The following is a 14,089-nucleotide window of genomic DNA, read 5'->3' on the forward strand; positions in this document are numbered from 1 at the left end:
TCTGCTCTACTGTGAAACCTGATTCAGCTTTGATTCATTGTTCAAATGGCATCGCCATCTATTATGATTTGATATGCCTCTGGCCTCCAGAGAGAGAGAGAGAGAGAGAGAGAGAGAGAGAGAGAGAGAGAGAGAGAGAGAGAGAGAGAGAGAGAGAGAGAGAGAGAGATGGCTCCACACACTTGACTGACTTCTGATGAAAAGTACAGATAGTGGCCATCACTCTGCTGTGAACAAACAAACACAACAACCACACACTCACACAAAGGCACACACTTACAACTTGAGATATGTCACTGTAGGACACTTCATGTGGATCTTTTGAACGGCAGGCCTCCTCTTGAACTGCCAGTCTATAACCCTGACTCAGCTAAACCTTAATACCTAAGACATGTCTTTCGACTTGTAGTTTATACTGTCTCTCCCTCCTTCTTCTAATAAGATGGATCAGTTGGCTATGCTAATCTATCTGCTGACTCCACACAAAATATAGACAATAACTGAAGTGTGTGCGTGTTCTTAAGCATACACATGTAACAAAAGAAAAAACAAAAACCTGTCCATTTGGATGCACGTGCACATACACTGCTGTGTAGTGTCAGCATTTGCATACTTGTTCGGCATTTTACAAGTTGCCACTAGAGAATTACTGACTGAAGTCACTATCTGTGTGATTTGCAGTCCGGGCCCTTTCGGACAAATTTATGGCACCATGAGACAACTTAATTGAGAGTAGTTTGTCACTGAAAGGTAAATGTTTTTCTGTTAGTTATTTTTATGAGCTTTCCCAGTTTAACCTTTGAGAGCAGTAAAACTACAGACTGAATAAATCTGAACAATAAGACATAAATATTAGAAATCCTGCTTTGATAAATCACAGACAAAGATGGACAAGGTGATGGTGAGAGCATGAGGGGGCTTGATGAGGAATCAAGACACACAGGGGAATTAAAGCTATATTTGTGATTTTAATAAAATGACTATTCTGTTTATTTTGGATGCTGTAGCTCTATGTTTTTCATTTTGCCACATCACAGATATGGTCTTAAACTTTCTGGTTTTCATAATCTTGGATTAGACAAATCTGAATTAGAGAAAACATATGTATATAAATTAAGCAGAGTAGGCTCCTTTTTATATGACACCGATGCTCTTGGGAAAAAAAAAAAAGCATAATATTGAAAAATTGTAATTCCAATAATTATGTTAAACCTGGTAGACAGGTGTTGCCTTCCAAAGCATGCAACTTAATCCATTCTTCTTTTTTTTCTCATTTCACAGCTCCTGTTGAGATGCCACTGAGCAATTCTTTAAGCCTTAAGCATGCACAGTTTCTAAGGGGATACAGAATAAAAGAGAGAAATAACAGTGATTTTCAGCCTGCTCTGCAGCAAGGAAAGGGGAAAGGTGTGATAAGAAAGAAGCTGGTGTTACCACTATGTCTTCAGTGTGACTGGCCTTGCTAACACACAAAAACATTCATATTCATCATGTTGGTGACATTCTAGGTGTGAAGGGTGAAGATTGGTCCTGTCCTTGAAAGGCTGATAAAATGACATACTGAAAAAATAAAAAAAAAAGTGGGAGAAGGGGGAGATGTAACAACAAGAGAGGAGAGAAAGAAAGGTAAAAGGATGGTGGAAAGAAAAAACGGTGATGGACAAGAGAGAAATAAGTTGCTGTCAAGTTGGCAAACACTCTGTTAGCAGACTAACATGTATCTGTAACTTACTCCATAATTATTAAAACAAATCCCTCTTATATGAGGTCATGGGATGTATATATGCACTACATTTTGCCTTATACATCTGCAAATGATGTAAGGGGTTTTCCAGAAATACATTTAATATTGTTAAAAAGTTTTAAAAATGCATTTAAGCAGTTCCTGTTTAAATTGTAACTGCTTTAAAAACTAAAATAAAGAAACAGAGATGACAAAAGCAAAAAAAGGTGCCTTTCATAAGGAAAGAAAATTTAATTTACTTGACGTCATGCTGATCAGCAGCTGATGTCCTTAAGCTCTAACTAGCCATTTTCATAGCTGAGCGTTGCATTTAAACACCATCCACCACTGCAGAAATCAAATAATGATTTGCAATAAACATGGCATTGTTAGGCAACAGGCATTATTTGATAATTACTCTTTTCTCTTTCTTGCATCCACTCTGAGAACATCTCCTGGTCTTTTATTCGTTTCTTTGTCCTGATGCGCCACGAACACAACCCCCCCCCCCCCCCCCCCCCCGAGTGAGGTGCCTCATTCATTATTGAGTTAATCTATCAATATTTCATTAAGCCTTTGTATTTATGTCTCAGTCATGTTGTATGTTGTTGCATGTGTCACTTGTCTCTATGGGGTTTTGCTTTTCTTTTTTTTTTTTGCCCGGCCTTAAACAGAATAGTTTTCTAATTAGGAAGCCGCTCTGGATGTAGCTTTTACAACACTGTCATCTGTATTTGTGATATAATGTAATACTATGTAGCAATGCTCTGCCCATGTCAAGAATATCTCTGACTGATGCTAATATTTTGGTGATATACAGTAGGCTTAAATCGCATTTGCAATTGCTCAATAAAAATATAGCCCGCGGTATTCGTCTTTTAAGGTGACAATGTCCATAAAAATGTTCAAAAGAATTATGGTGCAGCTCATTGTGAAATAGTGTCAAAAAACGTCTACAACTGCCAATGAATGGGCTCAGATAATGACTGAAATCCATCATTGTAGCAGCAAAACTATTGACCTTGCACCTCAGACATGAATGGGTAAGAGCCAAACTACAAAAAAGCCAACACAAAAAAAACTATGCTGATAGCGTCACAATTTTGTTCAGACGACTTCCTGTATGATCCCTCACCAACCCATTGCACCATCTCTCTATCCTTCCTTACCTCTCTCCTCCACCCTACCCTCCAACTTGCTCTGCCCGTGTCAGTCTCAGCTGCCGCAGCAACGCTGATGTTTAAGCATTCTAGGGGAGTGCAGACACACTCCAAAACTTCTTAATGGGCAGGCTAAAAATAGCTCAGGCTGGATTTGACTGGGCTGATTCATGCGGCTGTGAGTCATTCAACTGTGCCGCGGTGTGAGGAGAGCAAGGGAACGGGGTGAACGAGCACAAAGAGAAAGAAATAAAAGTTTGCATGCTTGTTAAGATATCAAACCATGGAGAAATCAAGCATTGCATATCCCATCACAGGGAAAATGTGCATTATTATGCTGTGAATGTGTGTGTGTGTGTGTGTGTGTGTGTGAGAGAGAGAGAGTAGAGGTCCTCAAGGACATATGAGGCTGCAGGGCACAAAAAAAACTATGGCTAAGATAATAGAGGCTAAAATAAAAAATGTAACGTTTCATATAACACTTGGCAGAATTTGTCTGTCTGTCTGTCTGTCTGGCTATAGCATAACAATTTCTTTTTAAGGGGTAGCAGGTTGGGGGGGGGTCTTTCGGCTGGGGTGCTGTATGATCCCAACAGATTGTAGATTAACAGTACCACTGCAGAAAATGAGTGGCCCCTGGCAATTTGGTTGCATTGTTAGAAAGGGAAGAGCGGTTCATACTCACATCATTATCCCCTCCATTACCACGGGTAAACATCTACCATTAACCCCCACATACAGGCCAGAAGCATGTGTGCTGTGTGTGCTACAGAGAGGGAATGGGGTGTTAGCAGGATGGCGTATTCTTTAGAATTAACAACTGTTTTCTCAGTGGTATGGGGAGCAGTTTTCTCTTTTTGTCTAGACCACAACAGCAAGGCCAGTCCTGTAATCATGAATGTCCATGACGGACTGACTGACTGACTGACTGACTGACTGACTGCCTTTAGGAGGTGGTCTCAGTTTGGTTTGCTTCAAATGATCCGTGTTGTGGTTCACTTAACCAACGCTTTGTGAACGCAAACATTTTGCCATTGCATTTTTGCCCTGCCACGGACACATCGCATGCTCAGCTTCTGAAAAAAATAAACAGATGGAACGATGGCTGCTGGTAATGGCAGACTGTGTGGACGAGGAATAGTTTAGTCCAAGGAAATAACTACTGTACTTCTCCAGATATAAAAATGAATGCATCAAATGGAAACTGTCCACTACAAACAAATATACACACACACACACACACACACACACACACACACACACACACACACACACACACACTACAAAGGAGTATTAAGGCCATAGATAAGAAAAAAAAAAATGAGGAGGGAGATTTTTTTTTGTCATCACGCACTTTGAGGAAAAGGTAGAATTGTCGAGAATAAAGTCAAAATGAGCCAGAAGAGGAAGAATTTTATTTTAATTTTGCCTTTCGAGATTAAAGTCGACCTATTGAAATTATATCAATCAGCCCGTATGACTGACTCTACAAAATGCCTTGTATAGATGAACTGATGAAATTGTACTTCAGAATCGGCTTCAGCAACAGGAAATTTGGCTCATAAACACTGTGTAGTTGTCAGTATTAGGACTTTGAAGAGATCGTGCCGAAAACTGTCCACAGGAATGTAGATAAAACAAGTATAACAGCAGCCACTTTGTTCCGAATGAAAGCTACCCATAATCCAAAGGAGTCATGCAAATAGCCTGTGACAGGGTCCAGCCATATATTTGTATTAGTCGTGTTTTTCCCTCTGTGTTTTTAACGTTAAACAGTGCAATGATTTATAATAACACATGGAATACCGCACACCTCCCCGACACAAGTTGCTTCACCACTGCATCACTCATTGTGGTCTTAATGAATTCAATCAATAGTCTTTGCTTTTTGCTTCGCCCTCATTTTTCCTGTTTTTTTTCTCCCTTTGACATCTACGCTTTGCCTTTGACTCTCCTCCCTCTCTCTGTCCCCCCGAGCACCGGTTGAAGATGAACTGGTGGCTGCAGGAAGCTCTGGCCGTGCTGAGAGAGAGAGAGGAGCAGTGTGGTGACAGATAACAGCCAAGAGAGTCAGTGATGGTTTAAAGTGTGCCTCTTTCACATGGTCACCTGCTTCCTTTCTCTTTCTCTCTCCCTCTTTGTGTCTCTGTTGTTTGCTCGCTGCCTTCTCCCATCCCCTCTTGCTCTCCCAAACTGAAACAGCTTTTTTCCATCAACCCATTTTTTCTTTTTTTTTTTTTTTGTCTTTGCCCTTCTCCGTCATTACTCTTTCAAACCTGGCAGAGAGGAGAGAAAAGAGATGGAGGCAGAGATAGATAAAGAGGGATAGCACTTTCAGAGTCATGACTTATGTGTGATGTACAGTGGCTTAGTGAGAGAGCAAGAGAGAAAGAGAGAGAGAGCAAGCAGTAGTATTTAGGTTACTTAATTGTTGACAGGGCTGTCTTTCCTGCTTCACTAGGCTGAGACATATTGCCCTAACTGTCAGTGACGCCTCAGTGGTTGCCTTCAGATAAACAACTCTGTGTGTGTTTTAGTGTGTCCCAGTGTGTGTGTTTCCGTGCCGTCTTGTGTTGTTTTGCTGTTGTATCACTGTTGATGAATCTAGGGATGAAGATGAGATTAGCTTTGGGATGCCTCACTAGATTCAGAAATTAGTAAGTTTTCAAATGATATATCAAATATATTGTGCTGTATAATATATTTTAAATTTTGATCACTACACACAATTATAATCAAATCACTTTTATCTAAACGTAATAGATTTTGACCATTTTAAAACAATTGACCTGTAAGCATTTTATGCTGTATTCAGTTGCTCTTATGGATGTAAGGTTTGAGTCAGAAGTCACAATGAAATGACGATGTGGAGTAAAATGTAACCAGAGGGATTAAAGTCAACTTCTTCTGATTTGATTGGATCGGTAAAAGTGGGTGTGGCTTAGTGAAAACGTTGCAATATGTAGCTGTGGAGGACTGTTGGCCTCCACACACACTACTCTCCCTCCTGTGTTGATAGATATAGAGGAGCAGGTTGAGGGAGAAATGAAAAATAGCCAGATTCAGCCACATTCTTTGTAAAGGTAAACATCCACACACACACACAGCTCTTCCTTCAATATCTCTCTGCAAACTGAGACAACCCAAGAGCTAACTGTCAAGTACTATTTTATATAATGGGGTTACCCCGCTGCCTCAAATCACATCTGGTTGAATTATTTTATGTTTATGTCCCAGAGTTCAAAAGGAGTCATCAAAACTATTGTATTGTTTTCCAAGAAGGAGAAAAAAACATGAATTTTGATATTAAAAAGACTGTAACTGCAAAACTAAGACCAGGACTCACTGAATATTTAAATGTGCATGGTGTTTTTGATGTCAACTATCAGCCTTTTTATTCACAGTAACAATAAATGTTCGCTGATGATTAAAGCATCCCTGTTTCACATCAAAGTGGAGCAACAATACACAGTGTCAGAGAGGAAGGACAGACGAGACATAAGATACTCCTTATTCCTGAGAAATAGATATATGAGGGTTCTGAGTTTTTCAGGATTTATGAGTGAGTGGGGCTCAATATCAGGCCGATCTCTCTCCCCCATTCCACTCGCTCTTTTTCTCTCTACCTCTCTGAAAGACACGCTCTGCCATCTCCACTTTGCTGTCCTTTAGAGTATGCTCCACCATCTGTCTCCCTCACTATCTGGGCCTTTCTTTCCCACCTTCCCCTATCTTTTTCTCACAATGCATTTAAATGGGGTATTTAGAGATTCTGGCCTTTCTCATCTCTTCACACCTACTCTGAGGTAACCTCAATCCCTCAACAACCCTTTGAAAAGGAAAAATGCCCCAATTACTCTAGAAATAGGTCTCCAGAGATGTATGGCAAACACGAAAGGAATAAGGAGATATTTATGACAAACTTGTCCTTGTCCCATTTCCAATAAATGTAGTTGCTGCAACATTTCCCATCTCACTGAACGTTTTCACACAATGACCAGATGTTTTCCATGATGGCTGTTCTTGGTGCTGCACACATTTTAAATCCAGTGTCAGTGCTGCACATGTAGTCACCCCTGAGACCACAGCAAACAAAATGTGCCATCTGCTAATTAAATGACAGTCTAAACGGGGATGTGGTCACATTAATCTGATGTACTCCCAGTTGTTTACAAAGGGTTCCATACAAATCTGTCACAGTAACATGGATGGAAGATTCATCACAGTCAGTGTATATTTACAGTGAGTAACAAGGTGGATAATCCACACAAAATTGTTCCTTAAAAAATGCTGACTTTTAAGCAGATACCCAGAGTTAATACCACCACCATTTTAGTAGTGACTACAAGACCGGACCTAGAGTTTTTTTTATTGTTATGTGGTGGATGTATTTTCTTTTAATTCTTGGTTATGTATTTTCTGTGTGTTTCTGTGTGTCTACCCAATGACAGATGAGATCACTTTGAATAATTTTAAAACAATTGATTAGTTTGCTGGCAAACTAATGATCAGCTTTCACTTTTAACATCAGCAATTAATGTGAAATTTGGGTGATTTTTGCCAGCGTGATGGTTTTGACTCAAGGTTAAAAAAAAAACTAAATTTGTCAAGAAATCAATTGCAGAAACAACATATACAACAAAATAAATAAGTAAATAGAAAAATAAAAAAAATATATAAATAAAAACAAAAATCATGTATAATGAGGTTTGTTGCTTTTGGTCATTACTCTGGTCTATCATCCTGCCCATACGTTGTAATCTCAAGCACGCCTGCCTTCTTCAGCTACTTAAGTTCAGGCACATTCTCAGGTGGCTATTGACAGATATTGTGGGAAATAACAAATTGATGAAGAGTAGTAAATATGTATGTGTGTGTGAGTGTGTGTGTCTGTGTGTGTGTGTGTGTGTGTGTGTGTGTGTGTGAGCTTTCCACACCCAAACTTGTATTGTGCCACAGGTTTTCAATCACATAAGAAATTTAAAAATTAAATTATCAAATTGAGCAACTGTGAGCAAGGAATGTGTGAATTATGAAATGTTGACATGACATTTTACTGGCGGTTTTCAAATGCATTTCCTGAAAAAGCTAAAGCTAAACTGTTCGACCTTTCCAATGCACCTGCGTTTAATTAGGCACTAATTAAGTGCCCTAAAAGCTTGACAATCTGTGGTGAAAAACTCAAGATAGTTGGCAGTCAGCATGGGAAGCAAATGTCAACGAATGAAGCAAGAAAGACTAGCTATAAATACTCTGAGGATAACAGATTGTTGTCAGTATGTTGGCTCTCATGCGCATTATTGAAAGTGCTCAATGTTTTTCTAGGCAACCTATTCATTTTCAAATGGCTTATTACACTACTTCTTATTATTCTTATCAAAACAGGTGTAAATGTATCACAGGGAAACTTTAAGCAATGTGTGTGTTCATGTTTTTGGGGATTTTTTGTAGGATCGCAACATAATAAGTCAATTAAGTATTAGAGTAAGTAAACATTTTGAATCATAACTCAAATAATAAATAAATCACATGGTCAATCAATAATCAATAAATGCCTGGCCAAACAAAGTTCAAAGAAATTAACTATAATAATGTTGTACAACCAACAAGCTTTTCTGGAGGACATCCTGTATATTAGATGAGAATAAACAGGCAGGGCTTTTAAAGTCCTGCCAAAACTCACTCTCAACACTGAGGTAAAATGGTTGCATAAAGTAGAATAACAACTTGGTTCATTCAGTCTTTTACTGTGTTTATTCAACAATGAGACCTCATCTGTGCAATCAGGGGTGAGCTGTGTGCACATTACGCTCGTTCCTTGTTGACAAAATTTACAGATTATATTGGAAAGTCTTGGGTGCTGCACAAGTAAAGTCATTGCACATTGTCAAGATTTTGCTGATCACTAAAATCCCTAATTAAAATTTTTTATCAAAATCAATATTTCATTTTGTTTGTGACAGGGGTGGTTGCAGGAGAGCTATTTTACCGAGTGAATTTCTGTGGTTGAGACAAGTGGTTAATTAAAAAAAAAAAAATTAAATGAATTACAAAATTAACAGAGTGATCAGGACGAAGAGAGTTTAAAATAAAATAAAAAGTCACAAATATTGTTTGTTTAATAACATACTTTAAGCAGATGTTCTGACACCATAAGAAGAAGCTATAGGACTCAGAACTTTGCTTTTCAGCACCACGGACAGAGCTATGCACACCAGTGCAATACTCTACAGCAAGATCGAAACTTGTTCAAGTATGACAGTATGAGTTCACAGCATGTACAGTACATGTATGTGTGTGCATGTTGATTTCTTACCTAGCCGTGGGTCAAACTGCCTCATCTGAACTTCTTCCACACAGTCTGCTGGGAACCAGCCTGTCCTCCCTTTGACGGTACCTTCCCAGAAACCTCCTTCTCCTATACTCAGCACTGACAGAGAAAGAAAAAAAACAAAGGGGAGGGGGGTTAAATCAGTCAAATGTTGTCATAAAACAAAATTAGGTGTCATCACTGGGAGGTTGTGGAGCCTGTAGAGTCTTGGAAAAGAGACAAAAAAGGACAAAGGACCATATAGCAGAGTTAGGTATTTAGGTTTTTATGTTCTAGGCTCATAAATTATAGTGTAGTGTGCATAGAGAGAGAGGGTAGGTGGGATAAGAGAGAGGGAGAGAGAAAGATTTTAGTTTTACAAATACACAAGCATAAAGCACACTGATGTGAAAATATTGGTCTGTAACTAATGTACCGTACTGAGGCGCTTGGGTAACGTAGGTTTTATTCTTTCATACCAATAAACAATTTGTAAATTTAAAAAATACAGAGAGACACAGGCAGAGATTTAAAATTCAAGTGAATGTAGCAGTGGGAGAAAGACAGAGGTAAATCATGAAAGAAAGGAAGAGGAAGAGGTGGAAGAGATGGTGAAAGATAGCAAGAGGGCGGGAAGGAAAAAGAGAGAGATTCCCTCCAAGTTCCGCTGTGGTAATTAGAGATGAATGTATAGTTGATATTGATCTTCCCTGCAGGACTGAGCCAGCATGCTCATATCTACAACACTCATCCATTATCCCAGCGTGCACACACACACACACACACACGCACGTACCCACGCACGCACACACACACACACACACGCTCCTCAGAGATCACCAGCTGGAACTGAAGCTTTGCCTGAGAGAGCCCTTCTTCTAAACTGGTTGCTAGGATACGGCAGTATGATGTTGCAGCCAGCAGACAACCTGCTAAATGATGTAGTCTACTTCCTCCAAACCATATTCTACTCTGGAATGGGGACATGTCACAGTGATGTAACCTGAGGCACTACCAGAAGCAACCAACTGGACTTCATCTTAAGTGACATGATAGTAAAAACTCATCTATTCACAGGATTCCTTGTATATTGTAACACATGCATTATTTTTCTCGAGAACTTACTACTGCACTGTGCCCACATCCTACTTCACCTAAAAGTCAAGTCCATCCACATCCTGTTCAGAGACACATATAAAAAAAGGCCAGAGCGTGAGTGTGTTTCAGTACAATGTTTTCAGTACACTGTGTGATCACTCATGTTCAAATCAACGCTGTTAGAAACATTAACATTAAAGCATTTATCCCAAAATATGCCTTCTCTATATTTTGTCCCGACTGACTGTTGTGTCCTGTCCTGCCGTATTATATAATTAGTGCTTAAATGTTGAGCCTAAATAGAACATTTACAGGTTTTCATGAATAAAAATGAAAGAATTTTAAATTTAAATAAATAAAGATATTGCTTCAAATTGTCACCCTTCCTTGCTGCTGAGGCAAGACAATTTACTATCATTGCTTAAAATAAAAGTTAGCATATTAAATATTGTTAAAACCTTGATTCAGCTTGCCTCTGCCAGGCTGAACATATAGCACACTAGCTAAGAGAGAAGTTGTGTTTGAGAGGGGAGACTGGCTGTTTATCGACCCCTGCTGTAAAATACATGACACTCAGCACACAGAGGATACATGGACTGATCCTCCACTGTGATCTTAGCTTAACACAACTTTACCCTGCCTGTCTCCTGAGAACAGACTCCCCCTGTCTCTTTATTCTCTCTCCCACCCTCTCTTTACTATACACATCTTTCTCCTTCTCTCTCTCCTCTGTTTCTAAATGATTTCCCGGACATCGTCTCTATTGCCCCTCTTTGTCTCTGGTAGTGTATCTGTCTATACTGTAATGGTGTCCCTGCAGTGGACAGGTGCCAGCCGTGTTCTCTGTCCCCCATTGACAGAAATGAAACAAAAGGTGAGACCTTTGGTTGAGCTTCTAGGTTGCCCTCTCTCACTTCCCTCACTCCCTTCTTCCCCCGCACTTTTAATCCATTTCTTGTCCCTGACACCATCGCCCGACAAAATGGGCAGAATTGACCACTGAGTATCTAAGACAGAGCAAAATCCCCTCTTTTTCAGTCTAAAATATATCTGCATACACCTGTTCATCATGTTGGCTGTAGGTTGTTATTCCACATATACACACACATACATAATGCACATACGAACATCCTCTTCAGTTAACTTTAAACCTACTGCAGGCACTCTGAAAACTGAAATCAATCCAATTTATTGCTTCTCAGCAAATTCAGAAAAAAGTTTGGTGAAACATGCACGTGCACACACACACACACACACACACACACACACACACACACACACACACACTGTGAACAACATCTCACTGGTATTGCAACACTCCTAAGAAGTCCTTAATGAAAATGGCTAGGGTAACTCTTTTTTTTGGCTAAATTACAATGTTAAGCGATACTATGTATTTACAGTTAATCTGTTTCTACAAATCAAACGCTATAATTCTCAGTTATTGGCTTTACTTTATATCTGGCATAGACACACACACAACCACATACATATTTACTCTATTAAATGTCCACACACCAAAGAGGCATGCACAATATGTCCATAGATAGTTCTCTGCTGCATTTGTAGCCTCTACCTTACACTGCTACTCTGTTTTGGTGCTTGCCAGCACTGTGTTGGCATGACAACTGTCCCTGTGATGAATCAGATGTGGGCTCACAGGAGCCAAGTGGCAGGAAGGAACTCAAACAGTGCATGTCTGTGCAGGAGGATTTACAATATGTGTGCCATGTTGATGTTTTAGTCCAATCAGACCACTTTGGGACTGCTGCCATGTGGAGAGCTACAGTTGTAGATAGTGATGGGAAAAGGCCTGTAAACAGTCACGCTCTACAACATCACAACTGTTACATAACAAGTTAAGTGGAAAAAAAGATGATGTATTTCCTCTTTTGTATCACTGATCCAATTAGTCTCCTTATCGGACCATTTTAACACAATGAGATGGGCTTGTATGATTGTGTGACAACAGACATTTCGAATTGCTCAGAGTTAAGAGTTCTTTTGTTAAACTGATCAAATCCCAAAACAAACAGTGTGCAAGTTTGCAAAAACACTGCAAAGCAGATACTCCTGAGCTTTTTTATAATTTGGTGAAATTGCTGTGGAAGGGCTGTGGTTTTTAAGACTCACTTGGTGGCAGTCTGAAACCACTGGTGACTTCAGACATCCACCCTGCTTGGTCTCATTCCGATAAAAGTATCTCCAGCTGAGTGGTACAAAGATCACTCATCACTTTGCATGGAGAAGCAGATAGAAAAGGTCCAATAAACCAAGGAGACACGATTAGCTCTCCAGATGCTCTTATAAAAACTTTTGCTGATGGTGATATTTTTCAATTTTGTTGCTGCCATGTGAAAAATTCACTAGCCAAACACTGTCAAGGACTACCATACATACAGTATGGTTGTCTGTGCTTCAAGACTAAGCTGCAGGTAGCAATCCTCAGTCTCTGACAGCCAAATTACAGTCTGTCAGGACAGGTGAGACCACAGACTGCGTGTAGCTGTTTTGTCTAGGTGGACACTGGAAATTATTTAATGGCCCAACAACATTTTGATGAGGGTGATCTATAATCAAAGTCACAAACAAGAAGAAGAGTTTTGATTCAGAAGGACAAGCAAGGGCAGTAAAAAACGGGATTGCAAGTACCTGATGTTCACACTGAATGAACTACATATCTGAGTTTTGGAAAATAGGAGATGAGCTCACTAACTGGTGACCTGGGTCAAAGTGAAGAATGCAGTTATTTCTTTAATGGAGGTCTCCTGTACAAATAATCATACTGAAGAGACATATGAGCTTCTCTCAGTCTGGAAAAGAAACATGCTAAGCTACTGAAGGTGGGACTCAGCTTCATGAAAGCAATGGAGACTGTTTTTAAGAAGAGTTGATTCAGTGCAAAACAATAAATCCCATGTTTTCCTCTCTGTTATACTCTCCATGGAGGTCTACTGGGACTTAACTAAACAGCAGTTCACTACATAAGGCAATCAACACCTCAGCTGGACACCAGCTTTTCTTTCTACTGAACAATAAGAGGTCGGCCTATCTCCACTGCATCACTACAGGCAGAGACCTGCCACACTGATTCATAATCACCTCTGCAGGTGAACTAGTGGGACATGCATTCGTACGCACAATCACACATGAACACACACACACACACACACACACACACACACACACACACACACACACACACACACACACACACACACATACACACACACACATCACTGCACATTTGGTTACGCATTGAGTATCCAGTTTATCATGTATGCCTATTTACAGTAGTAGCATGTTGTGTTACCTCCACAACTGGGAATGACTGCTGGAAGCATTGAATGGAGATATTGTACAATGTGGAGTTGACTGCATTAGACAGTTGCTGCAATATCAACAGCTGCACAGTCTTGTTAGAAACCTGTCTGGTTCATCACAAAGATGCTCTGTAGAAGCCACTGTCCTGTTCCTCAAACCATGTGATGATCAGATGAGCTTTGTGAAGTGGTGCATCATCATACTGGTGGTGTGGATATACTATACCCATGAGGGGCTGAACTTGGTCATCAACAGTGTTAAGATGCTCCTTGAGCCAAATTCTGATTCTTTAATCATCAAAATGCAAAAAGGACCTGAATCAGCAACTTTTTTACTCTGCTCAATGGTCCAGTTTTGATGTTCCTGTGTCCACTGCCAACACTAACTTATCTGTCAACCTCAGCACATACAGCTGGGCAAGACACCAAATTTATTCAATTACCAACATTTTGAATCCCTCACCATCCATCTTTA

General features: G+C 39.8%; 1 protein-coding gene across 9 annotated transcripts in view; it reads right to left on the reverse strand.

Moving 5' to 3' along the window:
- The window catches only part of shank3a (SH3 and multiple ankyrin repeat domains 3a), a 185,891-nt gene that overhangs the window by 35,439 nt on the left and 136,363 nt on the right, over nt 1-14,089 (reverse strand). For all 9 annotated transcript variants that reach the window (XR_008828931.1, XR_008828932.1, XM_056388345.1 and 6 more), the window contains one exon: nt 9,200-9,313. Coding sequence is in view for 7 of the 9 variants with exons in the window: in XM_056388345.1 (XP_056244320.1) it covers nt 9,200-9,313 (114 nt within the window). In the remaining 2 variants the exon portion in view is untranslated. The remainder of the gene's footprint in view (nt 1-9,199; nt 9,314-14,089) is intronic.

Source organism: Seriola aureovittata, chromosome 10, assembly GCF_021018895.1.
Source record: "Seriola aureovittata isolate HTS-2021-v1 ecotype China chromosome 10, ASM2101889v1, whole genome shotgun sequence".
In the NCBI taxonomy this organism is placed as follows: domain Eukaryota; kingdom Metazoa; phylum Chordata; class Actinopteri; order Carangiformes; family Carangidae; genus Seriola; species Seriola aureovittata.